Raw genomic sequence first — 26,677 nt, 5'->3', positions numbered from 1 at the left:
TCTCCCCCCTCTCTCTCCTCTCTCCCCCCTCTCTCTCCTCTCTCCCCCCCTCTCTCTCCTCTCTCTCCCCCTCTCTCTCCTCTCTCTCCCCCCTCTCTCTCCTCTCTCCCCCCCTCTCTCTCCTCTCTCCCCCCTCTCTCTCTCCTCCCTCTCCCCCCTCTCTCTCTCCTCCCTCTCCCCCCTCTCTCTCCTCTCTCCCCCCCTCTCTCTCCTCTCTCCCCCCCTCTCTCTCCTCTCTCCCCCCTCTCTCTCTCCTCCCCCCCTCTCTCCTCTCTCCTCCCCCCCCTCTCTCCTCTCTCCACCACCCCCTCTCTCTCTCCTCTCTCCACCACCCCCTCTCTCTCTCCTCTCTCCACCACCCCCTCTCTCTCTCTCCTCTCTCCACCCCCCCTCTCTCTCTCTCCTCTCTCCACCCCCCCCTCTCTCTCTCCTCTCTCCACCCCCCCTCTCCCTCCCTGGGATTCATGGTAAACACCTCCGTTCAAGACTGTTGGAACTCAACATCCTTACAGATTAGAACAAAGACATTGTCCTTGGATTGCCCCATGCATCTAAAGACTCAAACCAGGTTATCCTTGGGATAGTGGTTAACCAGTCTAGTACAGGAGTTGTGGAAATCCTTTGTGCCCCTGGTGTGAAAGGTACTGATGATGATTGGCAACCTGCCAGGCTTGGGATGTGATTATTGGAAGACACTCAGATGGTGATAAACAGCTGGACCTCAGAGTGATTTTGCTTGCACGTCAGCACTGAGCTCCTCTACTCTGGGGACTTTTGGAGTACAATGCGTACATACACCATCAAGGCAGTACCTGAAGTCAGGCCTGCTGTTTGAGAAGCAAAGACTGACTTGAACAGAACTCCGTGTTGTGGTTTTGGCACATATTCCTGGCATAGAAAATTGGAAAGCAGACTTTCTAAGTTCCTGCTGAACCGGCTGTATTTCGAGCCATCTATGGCCATTCCTGTTCGAGAGTAGTTGATCTAAGCACCAACTGCTATTGAACAGGCTTGTTGGAAAATTTCTGCTCGATTAGCACTGCAGTGCTGATCAGTGCATTCTGATGGTGGGGGAGTCCCCGCTGTTGTCATATAGAAGCACAGCAGGGAGAATCCCCTCATCCACCTCAAAAGTGCTGATGGGGAAATCGTGTTTAGTTTTTGATCAGCTGGCATCTATGGCCAGCTTTAAGGTTTGCATACAATTTAAAGATATAGTTTTGTATATAGGGAGGGTAGATTAGGTACAACAGCGAATCACTGTAAGTGCTAAACAACCGTTGAGATATGATCTCACACAGAGTGCACATTAGTTGACCGGCTCATAGACAGACTCTTTGTAGGAAGAAGCAGTAGAGTACAAACGTACAACAAAGTTTGTATCACTGCAGAGCAAATGTACATATTTAATGGAAAAAAAATGTATTCATTGCGACTAGTTCTTTAAAATATTTAAACGCATTGATAAGATTGCTTGCATCATACTGATGGATCATACTCTTTGGTTTCCAGAGTAGTAGTAGTAGTTAATTTGCCCAGCATTTGTCTTTAAGGAAATGGAAGATGCAGTATGGGATTCAATGGTGTGGTTTATTAGAGACAAAATGGTTTACTACCCTTAGTATTCCCCTTATTGTCTGATGTTTTCCACATTTTCAGTAAGTTTTGGCTGTATTGGAATCTTTTAAGGCAGCTGTTTTATCTTTTAGTCATTTCCCAAACAAAACGCAGTGTCTGAACACTATCGGAAATACTATCTACGGTTTTCTCCAGCATGTAAATGTGTAGTAAAGGGTGAATGGTTTTTAACCTCAGTGTTTATGCACTTTCATGCTTCATCGTATACTTCCATTATTTCATATGTTTTAGCAGTTTATTTACAAGCATTTTCTACAAAATAACTGACATGCAGTTCACAAACATGTGCTACTTTGTACAAACAAACATGGAGTTAGAGTCCCTGTCCTTGAGCTTTGGGGCAGTGAAGGGAAATGGCTATAAATGGCTATGATTACTGCTAGTGGCAGTAATCGCATGTAAAAAATCTGTAAGGCTGCTTGTACCCAAGTACTTGGGTACAATCAGCCCACCCATACAGGGATCGAATCTTGGCTGGTCCCTGCTGAACCAGGCGAATTTTGATTCATGTATAGCCTACTTAATTCTCCAAAAATAATCCATACACATCCACTAACTAATGGTCCTGTAATCTGTTTTTCATGAAAGCTTACTTTTTTTTTCATGAAAGCTTACTGTGTTTTTCTAATTCCTTGTAATGTCCTCCATAAACTCTTAAACCTCCTTTTCCATTTCTCTTCCCTTTGTTTGGAATGAGCAATGTGCATTAGCTACAATCATGTGCACTGTTCTCTGCACGCTATAGATTCCATAGTCCCTAGCCCAGCCTTTTTCAACCAGGGTGCCTTCTGGGTTCTTCAGGGGTGCTGTGGCAAAATGCCTTAAAATTGCTCAAATTGCCCAACAATTGTATACAAGCCAAAAGGTGGATCAAAATTGCTGTTTTGTTACACAAAGCCACAAAGTGTATTTGCTTTGAAAGAATAAATCGCCTCTAATGTTGGTTGTCCTTTGTGTGTGGATGCTGCTGCTGTTTGTAAAGCTGTAAGTTTAGTTTTTCACATTTTAGAATTGGGTTCCTCAAAATTGTTCATAATTTTAAAGGGTGCCTTGACTGGAAAAAGTTTTGAGAAACATGGCCCTAGACCAGCAATGGGCAAACTACGGCCCGGCGGACCTTTTAATCCGGCCCGCGGAGCGTGATACTGTCAGGATGATCTGTCCCCCTCGACGTATCTGCGCATGTGCCGGAGATCGCCGATCGGCTGCTAATGCCTGAAGCTGGCACATGCGCAGATACGTCGAGAGGGACAGATCCTTATAGGAGACAGATTTTCACGCTACACCGGAATGGCGCTGGAAAACGGCGAGAGGAACGCGCGGAGCAAAGGTAAGTGAATTGACACAGGGGGGACTTGGGGACTTAATATGGGGGATGAATTAATATGGGGAATGAATTACTATAGGGGGGATGAATTACTGTATGGGGGATGAATTACTCTATGGGGGATGAATTACTATATGGGGGATGAATTACTATGGGGGATGAATTAATATGGGGAATGAATTACTATAGGGGGGATGAATTACTGTATGGGGGATGAATTACTGTATGGGGGATGAATTACTGTATGGGGGATGAATTACTGTATGGAGGATGAATTACTATATGGGGGATGAATTACTATGGGGGATGAATTACTATGGGGGATGAATTACTGTATGGGGGATGAATTGCTATATGGGGGATGAATTACTATATGGGGGATGAATTACTATAGGGGGGATGAATTACTATAGGGGGGATGAATTACTATATGGGGGATGAATTACTATGGGGGATGAATTACTATATGGGGGATGAATTACTATATGGGGGATTAATTACTATGCTTACTATGGGGGAATATTACTATACTTACTATGGATGACACATACACATCATTCATCTACTCTTGGTCCGGCCCCCGGGTCCAATATATGAACCCATTGCGGCCCTCAAGTCAAAAAGTTTGCCCACCCCTGGCATAGACCATCTCAGGAATAATCAAGAAAGGGTGGCTACGTTCTAAACACAGTGGGACCATGGACAACGAATGTAGCCACCCTCCAACAAGAAATCCGATTACAGCAGCAAGCAAAAGGAATTTGGAAAAGGCTGAGAGCAGTAGAAAGTACTTTCTTGAATGCTTTTTTTTTTAAACCAGAGTTTAGTGTTCCTTTAACCCAAAGATTAAAATGTAATATTTTGCAGTTTACCAGTTCTTAGACAAAAAAACTAATGTAACTATCACATCTAAGATCAATTTTCAGCAAATCTAAAAACTACCTGTTGTGTCCTTTATTGCGTCCTGTAAGCTGAACCAAAAGAAAACAATGTTCCTTCCAGGCTATTTTCTGTGAACTGCTAATTCCCTTACCCCCATGTAATATAGATGAACAGAGAAGGTAGGTAAAAACAGGGGAGCAGCCTGGGTGACAGCCAAGGCTCCTGCTCTAAATACAGCGTGAGGGTAGAAACTCAAGGAAAAGACATGTTTATGCTTGCAGGATTACCAGGTGAAAAAATACCTGAAAAGAAGAAAACTAACACAGCAAACTCGTGTAAGGGCTTGTAAGCTGCTATGTGCTCACCCATCAGTCTCCTCCGTGTTGCCTCATATTCTAGGTATGTAGAGAATATGTCCAGTCCATCCCTCAATGCAGTGCTTGGTGTCTGAGCATCCTAATGCAGTACCCGACCATTGTTACACAGAGGCAGAATAGATGTTGTGGCTGAGCTGATGCACATACAGACTTTCAAAAAATTGGGATTTGTTATTATACAGGATTTATTTAGCTCCAACAGTTGGAGTAGCGCTGTACAAAATGAGGGGAAACGGTACAGTTACAAACACAATTCAAGAGGGTTAGGCCTTGTTCACACTGGGTGATTACATCCATGCCCCATGTTGGGCTGTGTTTATCAGCATGGGGATGCCCAGATTTTGCATGCTTCCCCATGCTAGCAGTCCCATTGTTGTCTTCAGGAACTCAATAACTGCATTAACCCTTTACACACACAAAAAAGCTGCCACCATGTGTTTTAACAGAAATACTCCCTGTTTATTGTTATAGCAATTTTGACCTTTAGGAAATATCTGGTTATACAGCTGTGGCCAAAAATATTGGCACCCCTGCATTTCTGTCAGATAATGCACCACTTTGCCCAGAAAATTGTTGTAATTACAAATCTTTAGGCATTCTCGTGTATATTTCTTTTGTTTGTATTGTTATGACACAAAAAAAGTGGAGAAACAAAAAGCCAAATCTGATGCATTCCATGCAAACCTCCACAAATTATTGGCACCCTTGGTTTAATATTTGGTAGTACAACCCTTGGAAAAAATAACTGAAATCAATTGCTTTCTGTAACCATCAATGAGTTTCTTACATCTCTCTCTACTGGAATTTTGGAGCACTCTTCTTTCACCAACTGCTCCAGGTCTCTCAGATTGGAAGGGTTCCTTTTTCCCAACTGTTGTTTTGAGATCTCCACAGGTGCTGGGATTTAGATCTGGACTCATTGTTGGCCAGTCCAGGACTCTCCAGCGCTTTGTTTGAAACTATTTCTGTGTGCTTTTTTTCCTCATGTGCTTTGGATCATTGTCCTGCTGTAAGACCCATGAACTCTAACGGAGACCCAACTTTCTGACACTGGGTCCTACATTGCACCCCAGAATTCTTAATAGACTTCAGATTTCATAATGCCATGCACATGGTAAAGACATCCAGTGCCTGAAGCAGCAAAGCAACCCCCCCAAAACATCAGTGAACCTCCACCATGTTTGACTGTAGGGACTGTATTCTTTTCTTTAAATACCTAATTTCTTTTGCTGAAAACAGTAGAATGATGGGCTTTCCGAAAAAGCTGTAATTTTGATTCGTCTGTCCACAGCACATTCTCCTAAAAGGATTTTGGCTTCCTCAGGTAAGTTTTGGCAAACTCCAGTCTGGCTTTTTTATGTTTCTGTGTCAGCAGTGGGGTCCTCCTAGGTCTCCTTCCATAACGTTCCTTTTCATTCAGATGGCGATGTATAGTGTGCGGTAACACAGTTGTACCCTGTGCCGGAAGGTCAGCTTGAATTTGTCTGGAAGTTGTTTGAGGTTCTTTATCCACCATTCAAACAATCCTTTGTTGCAATTTCTGATCAGTTTTTCTCTTTCATCCATGTCCAGGAAGATTAATTACACTGGGCTGTATGGGCTGTAAACGTCTGTAAACTTCTTGACATTGTTGGGCACAGTGGACACAGGAACATTAAGATCTCTGGAGATGGACTTGTAAACTTGAGATTGTACATGCTTTTCCACAATTTGTGTTCTCAAATCTTCAGACAATTCTTTACTGCTCTTTCTGTTCTCCATGCTCCATGTGGCACATAGAGACACACAACAGAAAGGCTGAGCCCATTTTTCACCATTTTAACTGGTTGCCGGTGTGATTTCTATATTGTCAGCACCTGTTCATTGATACAGGTAAGTTTAATTAGAAATTACAGGAACATCACAAACTTGGAATGCAAATATTTCCTACAAGTTTGAGAAGGTGAGAATAATTTTGTCCAGCCCATTTCTGGGGTTTTGGGTGGATTGTGTCAGAGTTGGCTTTTTGTTTCTCCACTTTTTTGTGTCATACAAATACAAACAAAAGAAATCAACATGAGAATGCCTAAACATAATGCATAGCAATTGCAGGGGTGCCAATATTTTTGGCTATGACTGTATATATGGCCTCTGGGCCGTTGAACTTTAACACCGAGCATCCACATATTTTCATCCGTAGGGTACTCTCCCAGCACAGTAGCTAAAATGTAATTTATTTCAGGTACTTATATAGCGCCGTCAATTTACGCAGAGCTTTACATATATATTGTACATTCACATCAGTCCCTAACCCTCAAGGGGTGTACAATCTAAGGTCCCTAATTCACATTCGTAAATACACATACTAGGGCCAATTTTTAGACAGGATCCAATTAACCTACCAGCATGTCTTTGGAGTGTGGGAGGAAACCCACACAGGCACAGGGAGAAAATGCAAACTTCAGGCAGGAGGTGCCGTGGCTGGGATTTGAACCAACGACCCTATTACTGCCAGGCGGAAGTGCTAACCATTTAGCCACTGTACTGCCCCAATGGAAAGCTCCCAAGGCATACTTCTGATCATGTGACCACCAATCATATCAGTTGCATTATTGGAATGCCCACCTTCACCTCGCCCACCTTCACCTCTCAGCATTTATGTTCTCTTAAAGAGCCAGGAGGAGGCGGTGGGGGGAATGGGTGTAAGGTGGTGATGAACTCTGACTATTGTAAACAATTGAACATGTATGAATAGCGGCACCATTGGTTATTGGTTTTTAATTTTATAATGAACTATGTGATGTTCATAAAAGTGTTTTTTTTTAGCAGATTTTCTTTTGTACTAATCATTAAACATACCTAAAAAGTTCCATCCAAATTGTTTGTTTATAAGATCTTTAGGTTATTATTGAAACGGCTACCTTATTAAAATTAGTAAGTAGTGTCTCTTTTTCTGTTCAGGTGAGATGAGTGAAAGCCGAGCGAAGAGGGTCCGCATAAAAGAAGTGGATGGATGGACCTTGAAGTTACTTGTTGATTATGTTTACACTGCGGAAATTAAAGTCACAGAGGAAAATGTTCAGGTAATGTTACTGACAGTAAAAGTAGCCATCTTATGTCACACCACCTTTGATTCATTTGTAACAGCAATGGCCATTTTCCCCTGTAGTGCCGGAACGGTTTTTGTTTTTTTTTACGCTAAAGTATAAATTACAGTATCCCTGGGCTACAAGAATTTGTACATAACGGAACTGTGTTAAAGATAAATGTTCACCTTGCAATTTAAAGTACAACTAAACGCAAAACCTTTTTTTTTTTTTTTTTTTTTTTTTAGTTTTGGATAGAGTGGAGATGGATTAGAACACCTGTCAGTTTTTATTGCCATCTGTGCCCGTTAGGGATAATCATTCTATTTGTCCTGTTTACCATTATTGAAATTAAAAGAAAATCCTAAATTTTGGGTTGTCCCCAGAAAAGTAATAGAGAGGAAATCTTCCAATGGGGACACTAGTTCTGGTGGCCTGGGGGTCCCCTAGAGGTTCTCTTAATTTGTAGGGATTTCCGCTCACTTTCTGTTTTGGTGATGGGACAGGAAGTGAAGGGTAATCTCCCCAATGGGACACAGATGGCAAAAAAATAAACTGACAGGGGTTATGACACTTCCATATGCTATTCAAAATGAAAAAAAAGTCTTGCCTATAGTTCTACTTAGAGTGAAATTGCTACTCCCTTTTAAAATGCACATATGGAAAATGTGTTTCTGTAAATCAGGGGTCTCCAAATGTTTCAGTACGAGGGCTACATTGTGGATTTACAAATATTTGCAGGCAAAAACAGTTTTGTAAAGAGTTCCCCCTTACATCTGGGAGTGCCCAACGGCATCTCCCCTTACATCCGGGAGTGCCCAACGGCATCTCCCCTTACATCCGGGAGTGCCCAACGGCATCTCCCCTTACATCCGGGAGTGCCCAACGGCATCTCCCCTTACACCCTGGAGTGCCCATCAGCGCTCCCCTTACACCCGGGAGTGCCCATCAGCGCTCCCCTTACATTTGGGAGTACCTGTCAGTGTCCCCCTCTTACATGCGGGAGTACCTGTCAGTGCCCCCCTCTTACATGCGGGAGTGCCCGTCAGCGCCCCCCTCTTACATGCGGGAGTGCCCGTCAGCGCCCCCCTCTTACATGCGGGAGTGCCCGTCGGCGCCCCCCTCTTACATGCGGGAGTGCCCGTCGGCGCCCCCCTCTTACATGCGGGAGTGCCCATCAGCGCCCCCTCTTACATGCGGGAGTGCCCGTCAGCGCCCCCATCTTACATGCAGGAGTGCCCGTCAGCGCCTGCCCCCCCCCTTACATGCGGGAGTGCCCGTCAGCGCCCCCCCCCTTACATGCGGGAGTGCCCGTCAGCGCCCCCCCCTCTTACATGCGGGAGTGCCCGTCAGCGCCCCGCCCCTCTTACATGCGGGAGTGCCCGTCAGCGCCCGCCCCTCTTACATGCGGGAGTGCCCGTCAGCGCCCCCCCCCCTCTTACATGCGGGAGTGCCCGTCAGCGCCCCCCCCCCCCCCTCTTACATGCGGGAGTGTTTCAGTACGAGGGCTACATTGTGGATTTACAAATATTTGCAGGCAAAAACAGTTTTGTAAAGAGTTCCCCCTTACATCTGGGAGTGCCCAACGGCATCTCCCCTTACATCCGGGAGTGCCCATCAGCGCTCCCCTTACATCCGGGAGTGCCCATCAGCGCTCCCCTTACACCCGGGAGTGCCCATCAGCGCTTCCCTTACATTTGGGAGTGCCCGTCAGCAACCCCTTACATGCGGGAGTACCTGTCAGTGTCCCCCTCTTACATGCGGGAGTACCTGTCAGCCCCCCCCCCCCTTACATGCGGGAGTGCCCGTCAGCGCCCCCCTCTTACATGCGGGAATGCCCGTCAGCGCCCCCCTCTTACATGCGGGAGTGCCCGTCAGCGTCCCCCTCTTACATGCGGGAGTGCCCGTCAGCGTCCCCCTCTTACATGCGGGAGTGCCCATCAGCGCCCCCCTCTTACATGCGGGAGTGCCCGTCAGCGCCCCCCTCTTACATGCAGGAGTGCCCGTCAGCGTCTGCCCCCCCCCCTTACATGCGGGAGTGCCCGTCAGCGCCCCCCCCCTTACATGCGGGAGTGCCCGTCAGCGCCCCCCCCTCTTACATGCGGGAGTGCCCGTCAGCGCCCCCCTCTCTTACATGCGGGAGTGCCCGTCAGCGCTCCCCCCCCCTCTTACATGCGGGAGTGCCCGTCAGCGCCCCCCCCCCTTACATGCGGAAGTGCCCGTCAGCGCCCCCCCCCCCTTACATGCGGAAGTGCCCGTCATCGCCCCCCCCCTCTTACATGCGGGAGTGCCCGTAAGCGCCCCCCCCCTCTTACATGCGGGAGTGCCCGTCAGCGCCCCCCCCCTCTTACATGCGGGAGTGCCCGTCAGCGCCCCCCACCCTTACATGCGGGAGTGCCCGTCAGCGCCCGCCCCCCTCTTACATGCGGGAGTGCCCGTCAGCGCCCCCCCCCTTACATGCGGGAGTGCCCGTCAGCGCCCGCCCCCCTCTTACATGCGGGAGTGCCCGTCAGCGTCCCCCTCTTACATGCGGGAGTGCCCGTCAGCGTCCCCCTCTTACATGCGGGAGTGCCCGTCAGCGCCCCCCTCTTACATGCGGGAGTGCCCGTCAGCGCCCCCCTCTTACATGCGGGAGTGCCCGTCAGCGCCCCCCTCTTACATGCGGGAGTGCCCGTCAGCGCCCCCCTCTTACATGCGGGAGTGCCCGTCAGCGCCCCCCTCTTACATGCGGGAGTGCCCGTCAGCGCCCCCCTCTTACATGCGGGAGTGCCCGTCAGCGTCCCCCTCTTACATGCGGAAGTGCCCGTCAGCGTCCCCCTCTTACATCCAGGAGTGCCCATCAGAAGGATTTCCAGCCAGCCGGGGTGTTTTGACAGACACTTGCAGCAAGCCAGGGCTGGATGTGGCCCGTAGACCATAGTTTGTGTAGACCCCTGGCATAAATGGTCAGACTGAGTTGGGTTTATTTGTGAATAGCAGTAATCGGTGCAATTTTTGCAGGCCTGCAGTTGAATATGCCTACATATGTTTTGTGCACTCAAGCAGTAAATGCAGATGTTCTCTGGTGTGTTAACTTGGGGGAGTTTTTGACTTTGAATTTATTTATTCTTTTTATTTTTACACTTAATGGATTCAGTGGATTTGGTAGGAATTCATGATCAGTTCTGTAGCAACAGATTACTTACTGTGATGAACTATTCCCCTCAAACCAAGCAAAGATTACTACCGGAGTGAGCTGTTACTCCAGGGTGATGCAGAAGATGGCTGGGTAATTCTATGCTTCTCCTAGATGACCGCCAGAGCTCTCAGAGGTTCCCAATTAAAGCATGTGAATTTCTAGTGTGACAGAACAATGTTAATACTGTGCTAGAGAGCACTTTCATAGAGCAGGATCAAAAATCCAGGAGGTGATTGATTTGTAACTCCTGGGGTTCTATCACTGAACCAACTGATGGTTCAAAATGATGAAAGAACTGCAATCACAACACTATTCTTAATGGAACTCCAGTTAACAGTTCAGCACTTGTGCAGTCTGCAGACAGGGAAACCTGACAGAAGGTATTGACATTCCCTGTCGTCATATTCGGCACATTCCCTGCCCATACCTCTTATCTTTCCTATTTTCCCCATCTGCAGACTGTGCATATGTCAATATGGCAATTTTCTGGAAAGCTGCTGCTTGCAGAGCGAAGACAGCACTGGACAGGGCAGGCCGGATCTGAGAAAGTTACATTGCAGCAACATTTAAGGTACCTGCTTCTGCTAAACGTTTGGGTGTTGCATGGTGTGATTTTTTGGTATCTTTTTAGACTTCGGAGCAGTTGTCTTTGCTTTGGGTTTATACAGTGAGAATGCTTCTAAAGACTCCAACTTTATTTCTTTAAATTAATAAACACATCATACTTGCCTGCTCTGTGCAATGGTTTTGTACAGAGCCGCTCCGATTCTCCTCTTCTCAGGTCCCCCGACGCTTCTGGCCTCTCTCCTTTGCCGAGTTCCCCCAGAGCAGGTTGCTTGCTTTGGAGGCACTCAATTGTGTTCACTCCTGAGCCGCCTCTGTGTGTCTACAGGACACACAGAGCGTGGCTCAGTCCCACCCCTGGCTCTCTTCACTGGCTGTGATTGACAGCAGCCAATGGCTCACATTTTTGTGTCTCAGTCAATGAGGAGGGAGAGTCCTGGGAGATCTGCTGTTCCTCATGCACAGCATTGGATCAAGATCAGTCTCAGATAAGCATTGGGGGGGTCTGTGGGGGATGCTGCACACCGAGCGTTTTTTTATCTTCATACATAGAATACACGAAAGTAAAAAAAAAAACCCTTCATCCTTTACAACCACATTAAGCACTGAGAACAGCAACAGAGGAAGCAAACTTAATTGGGAGTCACCCCACTTCTCCCTATAATGCATGCTACATACAAAAGCGTGAACATAGACAGGTCTTATTGTGGTATGATTGTCAAAGCCTACTATACTTACCGCGTACCACCCTACTTGACTTTATTCGTTGATCTAGAACACTCGCTCACTATTTCTATAGTTTGGTTAATACATTGTATATTTCAACCTATACATGTTTATTGCTTTCTCCACCCATATTGTATATGTTTCCTTGATACGCTCCATCTGCGTTGCAGGATTTTAATTTAATTGAATTTGCCATCAAAGGTTTACCACTGTATTGTTATCCCTTTTAAAACTTTTATAACAACATTGAAACAGAAAAAGTCTGAACATAGCAAAGTGGATTTTATTTTGCATGTATCCAATTCAAACTAAAAAATTTCAGATGCTCACAATAAATTCTAGCGCACGTTTTCTAGGCACTACAATCTATTTAGTTAGCCAATAAATTGTATCACTCTAAATCTCAACGTCTACGTATGTCGATGACTAATATGGAAAAACACTGCTGCAGCTGGTCACAATTAAATACTATAGGAGCATTGCTCCAAATTCCAAGAAGAGAGCTCACCGCACAAGTTCTACCAATCAGTAAAGAAGACCTACCTCATTTTTCTAGTAGTGTACAGTGCTTCTGTAACATGCAGTTCTAAACTAATCTGTGAGAGCACCAGTGTTGGCACATATAAAATGCCATATATGGGAGGCACCCATATTCGTTTCTATAGTGCATGCTCAGATATTGCAAATACAGGGGAAGACTCTGGGCACAGCAAACAGTGCTTACAGGCACCCTGTGTGCAATCAGATGTGCCCTGGTTTATCCCTCATCTAATGGCTTCCTCCAAAGTCGTAGCCAGGCAAACCATGCTTTCAAGCTGCTTCTGCTGTGCTCTCTCTTTAGAAAACTTGGAGTGCTCTGGGAGTTCTTATGCCCCGTACACACGATGAGAATATCGGACGAACGATCGGCCGTATTTTTTCGCCTGCTAGTCTCACATCGAAAGGGAAAAGGTTACTAAAGATATGAAAATTCTCCTATGAAAGAAAAGAAATTCGAAAGTGAGGTCATGTATTGCGTTGTGTTTGTATTGTATTTTCAGACGACTACTATACTGATTAAACGAAAATCGTGCAATCTGGTGTCATACGAGAAAAGTTTTGCGCTTGTCCCTTCGGATATTGTCGTCGAATTGTCGTGATCGGCTCTCGAAAGCTGTGTATTGACGATCTGATTATCGGACGATCGGTCTTCATCCGAAAATTTTCATACGATTTTCTTATAGTTTGTACGAGGAATTAGTAACCCATTAACATCTTAATTTGTAAAACAAGGGACAAAAAAAAAAGTTTTTTAAATAACGTATTACCAAAATAGCAAAACAACTATGATTTTCCTGTAAACACTGGAGTCGTCTTTATTGTCTACATAGATTCGAATTTCCAGCCAGTATCATTCCAGCTAGCCATCTGTTTTCTGACCTGTGGTCTAGAAATTGATTTTAACAAACTCCAGATCTGTATTTTGTACATGTTGATGCTCACATAAAGCTACTCTTGGAACATCAGATTAAACACACACGTAGTCTCCATAGCTTTGAGCTGTATGCTTTTGCATTTGTTGAACTATTTATCTTGTCCAGAGCAACAGCATAACTTCAATGGCAAGAGAAGCAATGTTTGTTTGAGTGAATGATTGGAACATCTAACTGAAAGTAAAACATTTACAACTCCTAAAACATTTCAAATATACAAACATGATTAAAGTACATCTAAAACCAAATGTCATATAAGCTTTGTTGGGTTGATGTAAATTTAAAGTATCACTAAAGGCAAAACTTTTTTTTTTTTAGTTTTGAATAGAGTTGAGAGGGATTAGAACACTGTCACTTTTTTATTGTTGTGTTTGCCCCTGTTTTCACCCTATTTGGCCTGTTTACCCTTGTCATTAAAAGTGAAAGTAAAAGAAAATCCCAAATTTTGGGCTGTCCCCAGAAAAGTAAGAAAGGGGAAGTCTTCAACTGGGGACACTAGTTCTGGTGTCCTAGGGGTCCCAAAGGAATTCCCTTAATTTGCGGGGATTTTCTCTCACTCCCTGTTTGGCTATGGGACACTGAGTGAAGATAAATCTCCGCAATGGGACAAAGATGGCAAAAATAAAATCTGATGGGTTATAAACCCTCCCTTACTCTATCCAAAATGGAAAAAAAAAGGTTTTGCCTATAGTTCTCCTTTAAGTTATTTTCAGTCTTTTTTTTTTTTTCCCAGCATGCATTTTCAATAAGCTATTCTTATTGAAGGGTATCCTGCCATGAAAGTCCTTGATTAGGCACTTGTTGACAACTGTCTCATAATTGAGTCCCTGCATTGTCACTCAGTCACATCCAAGTAGAGACTACAAGTGGCTGTGTCCGCACAAATTGATCAGGCATGGTCCATTTTAAGCTGTGCCAGTGCAATTATGTGGTGTAGATGATGAGGTAAGTGCATATTGACAGGAAATAGTTAAATACTGGAGGAGACCAATAACCCTGAAATCATAAAGAGTGAAGAAAGCAATCAGAAAAAAATGCAATTTATATAAAGGGCGTTCAAGTCAAACCTGGACCTTTAATTTTACTGGTATAAAAAGGGATACTAGCATGGCAGTACGGTACTACACGCAGTAGTAAGTGGCAAGTGTGTCCTATTACTGATAGGCAGTGCACGTGTCGCGGGCCAGTCCTGGGACCGTTAAGATGGCAGGCAACAGTGTTAGTGCAAGCATGGAACAGCATATGGTGATGAAGCTTCTTGTGAATGAAGGCGTAAAACCCAGGGATATATACAGAAGACTTCAAGGACAGTACAGTGATGAAACACTCAGCTGCAGTAATACATTTGAATGGTGTAAATGTTTCACAGATGGCTGTACGTCCGTCAGTGGCGATCGTGGTTGTGGTGGTTCCCAGCCCACAGCAGCCATACCTGTGAACATTCAGTACGTGGGATTGCCTGATCCTGGATAATCGATGCATAACCTGTTGTGAAATTGCACCAGAAACGAATCTTTCTGTGGTAATGGTGAACACAATCATTCACTACGTGAAGCAGACTGCCCTAGTATTGTTCAGTTGTACTGACAAATCTTTCTATCCTGAAGCTTTCCAGGCATTATTTAAATGCTGGGATAAGTGTAGCAGGGGAGTATGTTGAAAAATAAATGTTGTTTCCACTCTTTGAAGTTTGTTCTTTTATTATATAAACTCAAAAGTCCTGGTTTGATTTGAACTCCCCTTGTATATAATATATGGATCTTTAGCAAACAAAATATCATCTAGTTAGGGTTTAAAGTGGTTCTAAAGACAGGACATTTTTACCTGAATGCATTCCTTGCATTAAGGTTAATAAATGTTCCATTGGTTATATTGCTTCCTCACCTCCCTAAATACTTACCTGGGTCCTGTCTCTATCCAGTGAAGCAGTGCTGCTCTTTCTTCCTCTGCTCACAGTACTCAAAACAGTGGTAACCATTGGCTCCTGCTGCTGTCAGTCAAATCCTGTGGTTAACCCCTATAGGAAGCGGCTTCATTTGGTGACAACCAAGAACACCTGCAGGGGATCTGAGAAGAGGAGGTTAGGGGCTGCTCTGTGCAATACTATTGCACAGAGAAGGTAAGTACTCCATTTTTATTAGAAAAAAAAAAATTAAAGCTTTACAATCACTTTAACTAGCTAACTTTAAATAGGACCTGGCATCAGGTGTAATTTCTGATGTAAGTGCATGACACTATCATGGAAATCCTGAGGCCTGTGCAGGTCTTGGTTGTGTTCACTAATGTTTGATACTTGTTATCCCACTGCTGCAGATTTTCCACTTTTTGACTACAATGTTACAGCGTTGCAGTCTGATCATTCCTGAAGAGGAGATTGAGGAAATTATCACTCTTGTTGGCAGTAGGCTGATGATGACATAGCCTAGAACAGGGGTAGGCATGCTTTTGAGTATAGTGTGCTGAAAAATGCTTTCAAAGAAATTGAGAGCGCCAGCAACATAAAAAATAAGTCAACTTCACACTCTCAATCCCAAAAATAAATTTTCATTTTTGAACTGAATACTGGACTTTGCACCTCCACACCTCAGATCAGCCCAATTTCTGCAGCTTCACACCTCAGATCACCCTGATTCGTGCACTATAGGCTTCAGATCACCCCAATTCCTGCACCTTCATGCCTCAGATCAACCTTTAAAACGATTCTAAAGGTTCATTTTTTTTTTTTGGTAAAATAACAAACATGTCTATACTTACCTGCTGTGTGCAGTGGTTTTGCACAGAGCAGCCTGGATCCTCCTCTTCTCAGGTTCCCCACAAGCTCTCCTGGCTCTGCCTGTCTGTTGGGTGCCCTCACAGCAAGCAGCTTGCTATGGGGCACCCGCTGTGCCGTGTGTCCATTCACACATGGAGCAACGGCTTGGCCCTCTCCTCATTGGCTGACTGGCTGTGATTGACAGCAGCGGGAGCCAATGGTTAACGCTGCTTTCTCAGCAAATGAGGAGGCAGAGACCCCGAACAGCCAAGGCTGTCATTCACATCGCTGGATCGCGATGAGGCTTAGCTAAGTATTGAGGGAGTTGGGGGGTGGTAGGGAGATCTGGATGAGCTCAAAATGCAGGCAAGAAGAGTGAGCTGGACAGCATCAAAGGCGGGCAGGAAGGAATCGGCAGCGCTATCTCCTGTTTAGCCAGCCACAACCACTGGCTGGCTTTACTGATGTGTGAGAGGTGTCCCAGGCTCACGTACCACCATAAATGTGACAGCATGCCATATCTGGAACGCGTGCTGGGGGTTGCCGACCCCTGGCCTAGGAGCTCAAAACTGCTTTTAAATTACATAAGCTATATCTTCAGGGGTGTGGAAATTTTTGAAAAAACTAATTGTCCAAGGGACTAAATTGGTGTCCCAATCAGCTTGTCTGTTTTTCCCTTTTTTTTTCTAACCAAAACCGTATTGAAATTTGAGGTGATATTAGGAATGTTTTAAAAACAAAAGGGGTTTATGGTGACTTAAACGTTTAATATTTTTAACATTGCACTGTTTATCTCCTCCTTCCCTCCCTGCCTGTCTCCAGCACCGCATGTGGGGACTAGCAGAGAGCAGAGAGACCTTGCAGTGTAATGAGCACTGATTGAGTACTCGTCAGGAAAGGGGAGTGTCGCACAAGATTTAAACAAATCATTTTAGGCCTGAAGATTACACAAAACCCCCAAACATGATATATTCTCTGAAATCGTAGATCCTAGAGAATAAAATAGTGGTAGTTTAAATTTTTATATGTCGCATGATATTACCGCAAAAAGTTAGGATAATTTGTTGTTTTTTTTTTGTCCCCTAAAATTAACAATTTTTTTATAAAATATAAAAGATGAGGTTACACAGAGTACATAAATATCAAACCTTAAATTTGCATGCACTCGTGAAATGGCGACAAACTTCAGTACCCTATATTTTCTATAGGTGACGCATTTAAAGCCCCTAATAGGTCATCAGTATAGTGTTACGGAGGAGGTCTGGTGCTAGAATTATTGCTTTCATTCTGGCGTGCGCTGTGATATTTAATAGGTGTATCACAATCAACGTTTTAGTTTGCGTAGGCGCCCCAGCGTGTGCTTTTACATTTGTATGTGCGTATATATGGGGGGCTCAGATTTTTTTGGGGAGGGGGGATGTTATGTGCTTGGGTGTAACGATCATGTTTTACAATTAAAAATAAAAACTTTTTTTTTTCATTACATAGGGGACAATGTCCCCTATGTGATGATTTTTTGGTGACAGGTTCTCTTTATTGAGACATCCAAGGTCTTAAAGACCATGGATATTTTTCCTCTGCTCCCCTAAATGTAATGCAGTGCACATCGCACCGCATTACATTCTTTTCCGGCCTCAATTGCTGGGAATCTCTCAACGGGGACCCAGAAGTGACATTATAATGACAAGAAGGGGAGGGAGTAGACATGTCCGCACTCCTCCCTTCCCTCTGGCCGCCGGCGGTGAGCCGGTCCCAAGCCCGCAGATGAGCAAGAGAAGCCTGGGAGACAGTGGGCAGGGGGAGCTTCACACAGGGGGTGGAGAGGCTGGCACTGTATAGAAGCATTCGGGTGGCAGCACTGCTGCCTGAATCTTCCACTTGACAGGTGAGCCCACTGCTTGCCCGCAGCAGTGCTGAAGGTAAAAAACTACATGTCCTGGGCGTTGGGCCATAGCAATTCAACATCCCTGATAATATGTATACTGTTGATTGTATATGGTTGCATGATGTGAGCTGTGTATTCATTCACAGTTGTAAAGTTACCGTAAGGTCCACTTTAAAGCGGTAGTAAACAGCGACCTTGTTTAACCGCCTCCCACCCACCATATAAGGTAATGATAGGCGCAAGGCAGTTCTATTGTTCTGGGAGGACATCATATGATGTTCTCCCATTCTAATCGCGCATGCGTGGCGATTGGTGGTGCGCTGTGTCCTCAGACACAGTGAATCACCGATCAACGGAAAGAGCCGAAGATGTCGGCTCGGTCATGTGATCAGCTGTGTCCAATCACAGCTGATCACATGTAAATAGGGAAATGCCGCTTATTGGCATTTCTCTCCTCACGAGCTGTCACACTGAGAGCTCGTGAGAAGAGGAGAGCCGGTAATCTGCTTTACTCAGAGGGGACATGTACACTGATCATCAGGGTACGGATGATCAGTGTGCCCTGATGATCTGTGTAGCCCCAGCAGTGCCACCTGTCAGTGTCCATCAGTGCCATCTGCCAGTGCTCATCAATGCCATCTGCCAGTGCCACATCAATGCCACATATCAGTGCCTACCAGTGCACATCAATGTCACATATCAGTGCCCATCTGAGCTGCCTTTCACTGTTACCTATCAGTGCCACCTATCAATGCCAGTCAGTGCTACCTATCAGTGCTGCCAATCAGTGCCAGTCAGTGCTGCCTATCAGTGCCGCCTAACAGTGCCAGTCTGTGCTGCCTATCAGTGCCATATGAGTGTTGCCTTTCAGTGCCCATCAGTGATGTCTGTCAATGCCCATCAGTGCCACCTACCAGTGCCTCCTCATCAGTGCTCATCAGTGCCACCTATCAGTGCCCATCACTGCAGCCTCATTAGCGGAAATCAGTGAAGGAAAAAAATCACTTATTTACAAAATGTATAACAAAAACTATGAAAAAAACGTTTTCTTTGTTTTCAAAATTTTCAGTGGTTTTTGGTTTGTTTAGCAAAAAATAAAAAACCCAGAGGTGACTGAATACCACCAACAGAAAGCTCTTCTGTCTCCAAAAAATGATAAAAATTTCATATTGGTAGTGTTGCATGACCACGCAATTGTCATTCAAAGTGTGACAGCGCTGAAAGCTGAAAACTGGCCTGGGCAGGAAGGAGGTATAAGTGCCCTGTAGGCAAGTGGTTAAAAAAGAAAAAAACCCTGCCAGACAATGGCATAATGTGCTAGTATGAATTGCATTATGTGAATCCTGCCTTAAAACTAAGCCCTCCAGCAGTGTGCTGTCATCGCTGACAGGGCTTCCATCTTCACCCAATCCCTCTTCCGGGTTCGCGGGCTCCGGATACGCATGGGAGTCATTTTTTTATGGCGCACAACTCTGAATGAACAGCACGGACATGCCGTTTCTTTAGAGCACATGCGCCGGTGTTCCTTTGCAAGTAAATCTCTCCTACACGGGTGCACATTTAGGAGATATTTACATTACTTACAGGTTAGCCTTATTATAGGCTTACCTGTAGCTACAAGTGAAAAAACGACTTGACTACCACTTTAGTATTTTAGCAGATATGTGAGTAAAGGTAAAAAGATTTACGGCTCAAATCAGTTAAGTGTTGGCTTTTGTCCTTAATGAAGAACTCTCAGCTGACGATGAAAATGATTGTTAAACCCCTCAGGGGAGCCAGAACACAAAGCACTTGGCCCCATTCAAATCTGTGCAAGGGTTTCCAAATATAATTACATATTTATTATTTCCGGTGCTTACCCCCACCTCAGTGTAACCAGACGACACACAACCCCTGCCCCGTCCTGCTCTGAAATCTGCTAGACAGGGCGGACAAATCTGCAACGTGCGGTCTAATATATAGTCAGGCCCTGTGCCTTCTTTTCCATCTTATGTTTTTACTGCAAAGAAAGTACTGATCACAGAGAATAATGCCTGCTCTCCAGATCTGATCTTTCAGTCCAAATTAGCAGGCTGCGAGTGGGTGTTTTGCTTTGTAATCAATAGTTTGCTTTGCAGTAAAAAAAATTCTGCCGAGGAAGTACAAGGACCTTAATATTCGAGGGCAGAGCTCTAGATTTTCCCTTCTCACTGGACAGCTTAGGGGGAGGGGCTTGTGTGGGCTCGGTGTACACTGTTGGTCACCCACCTTTTCATCTGCGCTGTCTCCGTTTCCTTCATCCAACATTATGGGATATCTGTTTCTGGAAGGGAGAGGGTGCTATTGAGCAATGCTATTCAGCAACCCTTCCACAGATTTGCAAGTGGAATGTACACTGATCTCCTGGTGAAAGGGTGGTGGGGGGTGCTAATAGATAAGTTTACCTTTAGAAGCATGTAACACCCGTATTAAGGTGTAACATGCTCCTGAGCACACAACTCCTGCTGCCGGGGCTTCTCCCTGCACCCACTGTCACTTTTTGAAACCAGTGTGGACTTGTGCCCCCATGGCTATGTCATTCATTCAAAGTTTCCTTTGAATGAATAGCATACCAGTACCATCTCCCATTGTGGAATGAACTGCGGAGGAGCTGGTGAGAGCTCTTCGTTTAATTCTTTATCATTCACTAACTGCCTGCCTGTATGGGAGGTATGGGCAGACAGCTTAATGAGAGTCTGCAGGATCCTGGCATTGCACCCGTGATCTGCTGATGCAATGCTTTACAGGCTGTAATGTAAAAAAAATGCACATTTTTTTTTACCTGCAAAAAGATGTGCATTTATTATTTTTTTTACAAAAGGCGAACTTGACCTTTAACAAACTTTTACACCGTCTGGTTAAACATCTTCAATTCATAGACCAAGGATACAAGGATAAGGATATTTTAAACAGCAGCTGTTTTTAGCAATAAGTCCAATAAGATTTGAAAAGAATAGTCACATGGATAAAAATAAAGGCACTTATTTTCATATAATGCTTCAGTAGTTCAACATATAGAAAAGTTACAGGATGCTCTGTGGCAAAAACTCCCTTTTTAACCCCCCCTGGCGGTATTCCCGAGTGTAGCTCGGGGTAAAGTCTCAGCACCACAAGCGGTAACCCCGAGCTACACTCGGGAATACCTTGCAGCGTTGCTTGGGGATCTCTTCTGCACTTACCTTGTCCTGCGCTCCCGCGATGTCCCCTCTGCAGTGTCCCTGGCAATGTCCTCCGGCCGATGCCGGCATCTGTCTTCTGGGTTCTGTTCCCTGCGACGTCAGGACGTATGGGGACGGAACGGCGGGAAATTTAAAAATGTGAAAAAGTGACTTTTCACTAAATACACTAAAATCACATAAATATATATATAAAGTGCAGTGCTATCTCTAAATGTAATAAATAATTATAAATATAAAATGCAACACTAATTATACAAGTGCTCCAAATAATACCACAAGGTACTAAATTAATGTGCAAAATAGTGCATACAAAAAGAAAGTGCAAACCGTGTATTCCAATTCTTACAAATAAAGTGCAAAATAGTGCTAATCTTAATCACTCCAACCATCTGTTGATAAATAAATCCACAGAAAATAAATATATTGTCCAAATGCAACAAAAAACTATTTTTCTTCAATCTTCATGCTTATATCACACGTGACCACACTGTGTAACTCCAAACTTTAGCCGTGATGGCCTCTCACCTCCTTACCCCGACCCCACAGGGTCAGCTCGCTTCAAACAGGACACCTCTTTGATAGCTCACCAGGGCCTCGCCTCTAATACTCTATCAGCAGTCAGCTCCTCGGTTCATATATAAACAAGAGAGACTAACATAGTGTAAACCTGTTTATTTACTGATGTAAGTATGAAAAAGATTGCCCACTCACATTTATATTCGTTTTCTCACAGGCCTTCAAGACCCCATGCTATAAATCTCCTGCATGGGTATTTTGATATAGGGATTTCAAATATGGCCGCCACGCCGGAAATGACGTCACCGCGCTCCCAGAATCCTCCTCGCGTATCCTCCTCGCGTACCGACGCGTTGCGTCACGGTAACACGTGCCTTCCTCAGGGTTAACCCTGAGGAAGTCGCGTGTTACCATGACGCAACGCTTCGGTACGCGAGGAGGATTCTGGGAGCGTGGTGACGTCATTTCCGGCGTGGCGGCCATATTTGAAATCCCTATATCAAAATACCCATGCAGGAGATTTATAACATAGTCTAACATTACTGTATCAAACCATTTCACATACATTTTGTCCCTAGTGCTTCGTCCTGTGCCCTGCCTGCATTTTGACTGTTCTTTCTGCCTGGAAACTTAGAAAAGTCCATGGCGTCCAAAAAGCGTCCCTTTAGGTCAAAAGCGGTTTTAGACCAGCTCGAAAACAGCAATAGTAAATTAGAACTACTTGCAGAATTGAGTATTAATGATTCATGGGGAAATTCGTCGTCAGACACTGAAAACGATTTTGGGACTTGGCTCAGTGATGTGCGAACTTGGCGCTATATTTCCAATTTCAGTGTTTTTGGTTTGATTATATTATTGAATTAAATGTATTATTATATTATTATTATTTTTATGATTATTAAATTACAATTTATGATTTTGTGTTTCAAATTTTAACATACCCGGGATGTTTACTAGACTTTTGTTCGGACAGATTTCAGTGAGTTATTCCTAAAAATTACAGGCCTACAATAAAAAAAATACATATTTCCATGCAAAAAAATTTACCACTTTGAGCACAGAAATACTGACATAATCAGACCGCTAGGGAGGTTAATAAGTCCTCTATCTGAATGTACATTCCAGTGAAAATGGAGGTTAAGTATTGCAATTTAGTGGGGGGTTATTTGCCATGTAGTTCAGGTTTTTGTCCACATATTCTACACAGTCAGTCCACTCATTACCTTTTATCTGTAATCTGGTAGTTCTGCATTGCAAGTAATGCAAGATGCCATCTTGCTGCAGGCTCCATGCTGTATCTCACAGTTTGCTGGTACTACCGCAGGCCTTCCCTCCGCTGAGTGACTATAGGTCCATGCACTCCCCCCTTTATCCACAATATAAACCACAGCTCTTTGGGTTTTTTTGTGATCCATAACCATTCTCACCTAGGCAAGAATGATGCGTTCCTCATTCTGAAGCCTCCTGGCATCACTTATTCCAGAAGGCTGCAGGATTAGGGACACACAGCAGCCATAGGCAGAGCTGGGGCACCTGATTATGGGTCATAGCCCCATCGGAATTGTAGCTGCTTGCACCTGATTCTTGAACTTGTCAGTCTCGTACATGAAAACGTCAGAGCTCAGTACAGAGGTTGGAGTACCTGACGAGGAGTTTTATTAGTCGTAGGCGCTGCCTAATGATGAACTGACCCATCAGGTCTCCTTGCTGTTGATTGACAGCACACTGCATTGGGAGGATTCATAAGCAGTATTCAGTTCAATGGCGTATTTTGAATCTGCCCACTGCCTTATGCTATCAATAAAAAGTAAGGAGGATCTAATTTGGTAGATAATTTCTGTTTCCCATCGGGAGAAGCCATTTCCTAGATATGGGCATTGCCATATTTGGGTAATGACATTTCCACTCTGCCCAACCCATTTGTTTACATTTTGCTTTCAGCTGGGGATTTTCACAGCTGAATGCGGTGCACTATGCACAAAGCTGTCACATTCATGACATCTTCCCAGCACAGACATGCCCCAATGTGTTGGGTACCTACAGCGTAAGCCAGCTCAGAGCTGCTCGGTATTACTTCCAGTTTCTTAATCCAAGGATTGGCAGTAAGTCTTTGACAGCTGTCACATGGTAGTGACCGATTCCTAAAAGTGATGGTAGTTAGAACTACCTGAATTTGTCACTGGTGTTGGAAATGTTACCAAAACTGGTCGAAATGCTTGCCTGAATTAGGTGCAGGTAGTTCTAAAGGGAACTACCCCCAGAAAACTGTCAATAAAATAGTATCCTCCCAAACCTTTTGGGACAAAGTTTTCCATATGTTATCCCTGCTTTTTGCAAAATCAATACCGCCAGACCCAACTGTAGCTCTCTTAAATTTGTGCCCCACCTCCATTTCCAAATCCCAATTTAAATTTCTCCTGCAAATCACTACCGCAGCTAAACAGATTATGGCCAAATCCCCATCTTTGTGTATGTTAGCAGTTCGAAACAAGGTCACACAAACAATGATTCCCGCCAAAGTTGAGGCCACCATTTTAGATTCTATCCCTAAGTTTCTGTCGATCTTGACCCCATGGGTAGAACGTTTCCTCACACCGAACTTTGATGATTCGTTGAGCCTTCCTTGATGTCCTCTAATTCCGTATTGTGATAGTCCTATGAGCTGCACCATGCATTGACCTGGTCCCGAGATTTTTTATTCTCTTCTGGAAGTCACACGCCCTTTCTCTTTCTCCTCTACTTTCTCTTTCAGTCTCTTCTAATTCCCCCCCCCCCTTTTTTTTTTCTTCTTCCTGCTCACGTTCGCCTCTCTCTTCATGCCTCATATGGAACCCCCAAACGGTCATTGGGAGCAGTGCTCCCTCTCAGTTGCACACTCAGGTCTTACCTTCCCTTGTACCATTGTGTCCCTTCTTGTTTTTCTATGGTTCCTCATAACAAGATCTTTATGCGATAATTCTCCTCCCCCATAGGATATTGTGTTTTTCTGTATTCGTTCATGCCTGCATATGTTAATAGACTGTCCTACGCCTGTTTCTTTTTCATGTCTCTGAAATTAATAAAAAAGTTTGAACAAGAAAACCGTATCCTATGCCCTTTAATGTGTCTTCATGGTGGCTTCCAGTCCCGTCTTGTGCGAATACCCAAGTGGAGCAAATATAAATATAACCAAATAAGAACTGTCCTAAAGATGGGATTTTACTGCTGACATCATCGCTGAATGCATAGAATGTCCAGATGTAAACTGTAGCTGGATCGCTTTTTCATAGGGTGGTAGGTATTGAGAAAGTGTTACTCTGGCTCCAGAATTTGTGTTTTTTTTTTTTTTTTTTTTCAGTGGAAAAGGGATTTTGAATGGGAATACCATACCACAGCCCTGATCCAAATATTTAGCTTCTGGTTTGTCTGCCTTCAATTAAATAGGTGACATTTGGTGGCTGCCAAACACGACCTGTTGTATACGTTTCACCACACCATGACAATGTGTACAAACATAGCTGCTGCTCATGTTAACTTACAGTTGGGTAGTCTATTTTTACGTCAACGTGATCTATGTCCACGAGGCCTCAATGTTACTTTACGTAGAACTAGAAACAACTCCAGATTGTGATCTTGTTTCATCTTCCTGCAATTCTAAGCAGCACCTAGGCTGGGGCAGGGTAGGGCCATGCTGTAAGCCAATCAGTACTCTGTTACTTTACAAAGCCAATCAGATCAGTAGCTTGAACTTAACAGGAGGAGAGAGAGCAAAGGGAATGTGTGCCGCGTCTCCTTCATTGTCTCACAGATTGGGGACAGGTTTGTGACAAACATTTGCTTTGTTGTGTTCAGCCATGATCAGCACAAGTATGAGTATCTCGTCTTAGTATTAGTGATTTGCTTGGAGTTCAGGAATTTATCTTCAAGCAGCCAATAAATATACTGTGAGTTTGGGAAATACAGTATATTGCAGTTATTATGAATGAGTATTTTTAGCACATTTAAATGTCATTCACCCACAGATGTTATGCCTTTACAATTGGGGAATGACTCAGACTAAACAGTTCAACTAACTGGAATTATAAGCGAACTATAAAAGTCATGATATGAGTAATAAGTCTGCTATGATTAATGCCCCTGCTGGCATTTTCAAGTCATTTTTTTTCCTCCTTGGCTCTTTACTATTTGAATATTTATTGAATATTATCTAAATAGTGTGTTGAATTCTAAGTAGGAAGGCTTACTAAAATACTGCACAATACAGCATATTTGTTCTCTACGCGGTTAGTGGTCAATGTAAAGTTCCAAAGCACCTGCTATAAACCATAACCTTCTCCTACCTTAACCCTCAAACTGCTCTCCAGGCAAGTGACTTTGTCTAGGTTGACAGTATGCCATAATTCTGCTGCAGGTAAGAAGAAGCATTTTGTCAGTCTTTTCCTCCCCGGTGATTGGCTGCAATTTGTTACTTTGAAGCAAGTCCAGGGTGAGCAGCTGTAGCAGGTGCAGACATTTCTGAATGAAGCTAAAAATTGCAGAGACACAGTTTTTACATGATTGCATGATCTCTAAGCCAAGTCCTCAGTCCAAGAAGTAGATGCTGAACCTCGATAAAGTTTGAACAGAGTTGGCTTAGTCCTTTTGAAAGGAAAAATCAGATGAAGGCACTGCCTGGAGGAGTCCTGTGATTTGTATGAGGTATAATAAATACCTGAAAGTATCACTTGTCTTGCAAAATAAAACAAATAATATCCGCACTATATCAAATGATATAAGATGGCTAGCACCAAAAGGTAGTATAACAAACCTTTTATATATCAAACATGGGGTATGCAGCGCTAGAAGTAAATATCAAACCAAGAAGGTGTCACCATATACAGTGACAATAATATCGGACATGGATTGTTTATATGATATATCGAGAAGACAAATGGATGTAATTCTATATTGTTCCAAATCCAGCTCGATAGAATGGAAAAATAGTGCGGTTATGCGCTTACCAAAAATACATACAATATAGACATTGTATGTAAATCCTCAGCAACAGGACATCATGGTCTGGTCAGCAGCATGAGCAGCATGTGGTCACATCAGGACATCAGGGTCCAGTCAGCAGCAT

General features: G+C 44.1%; 1 protein-coding gene across 1 annotated transcript in view; it reads left to right on the top strand.

Moving 5' to 3' along the window:
* Positions 1 to 26,677, top strand: part of KLHL2 (kelch like family member 2) — a 204,647-nt gene that overhangs the window by 55,704 nt on the left and 122,266 nt on the right. The window contains exon 4 of the mRNA XM_089670361.1: positions 7,165 to 7,286. Within this exon, the coding sequence (XP_089526487.1) occupies positions 7,165 to 7,286 (122 nt within the window). The remainder of the gene's footprint in view (positions 1 to 7,164; positions 7,287 to 26,677) is intronic.

This window comes from Staurois parvus, unplaced genomic scaffold (genome assembly GCF_062004578.1).
Source record: "Staurois parvus isolate SC_StPar_1 unplaced genomic scaffold, SC_StPar_1.0 ptg000090l, whole genome shotgun sequence".
In the NCBI taxonomy this organism is placed as follows: domain Eukaryota; kingdom Metazoa; phylum Chordata; class Amphibia; order Anura; family Ranidae; genus Staurois; species Staurois parvus.
The sequence above is the reverse complement of the archived record's forward strand: the minus strand, read 5'-3'. Positions and strand labels throughout refer to the sequence as shown.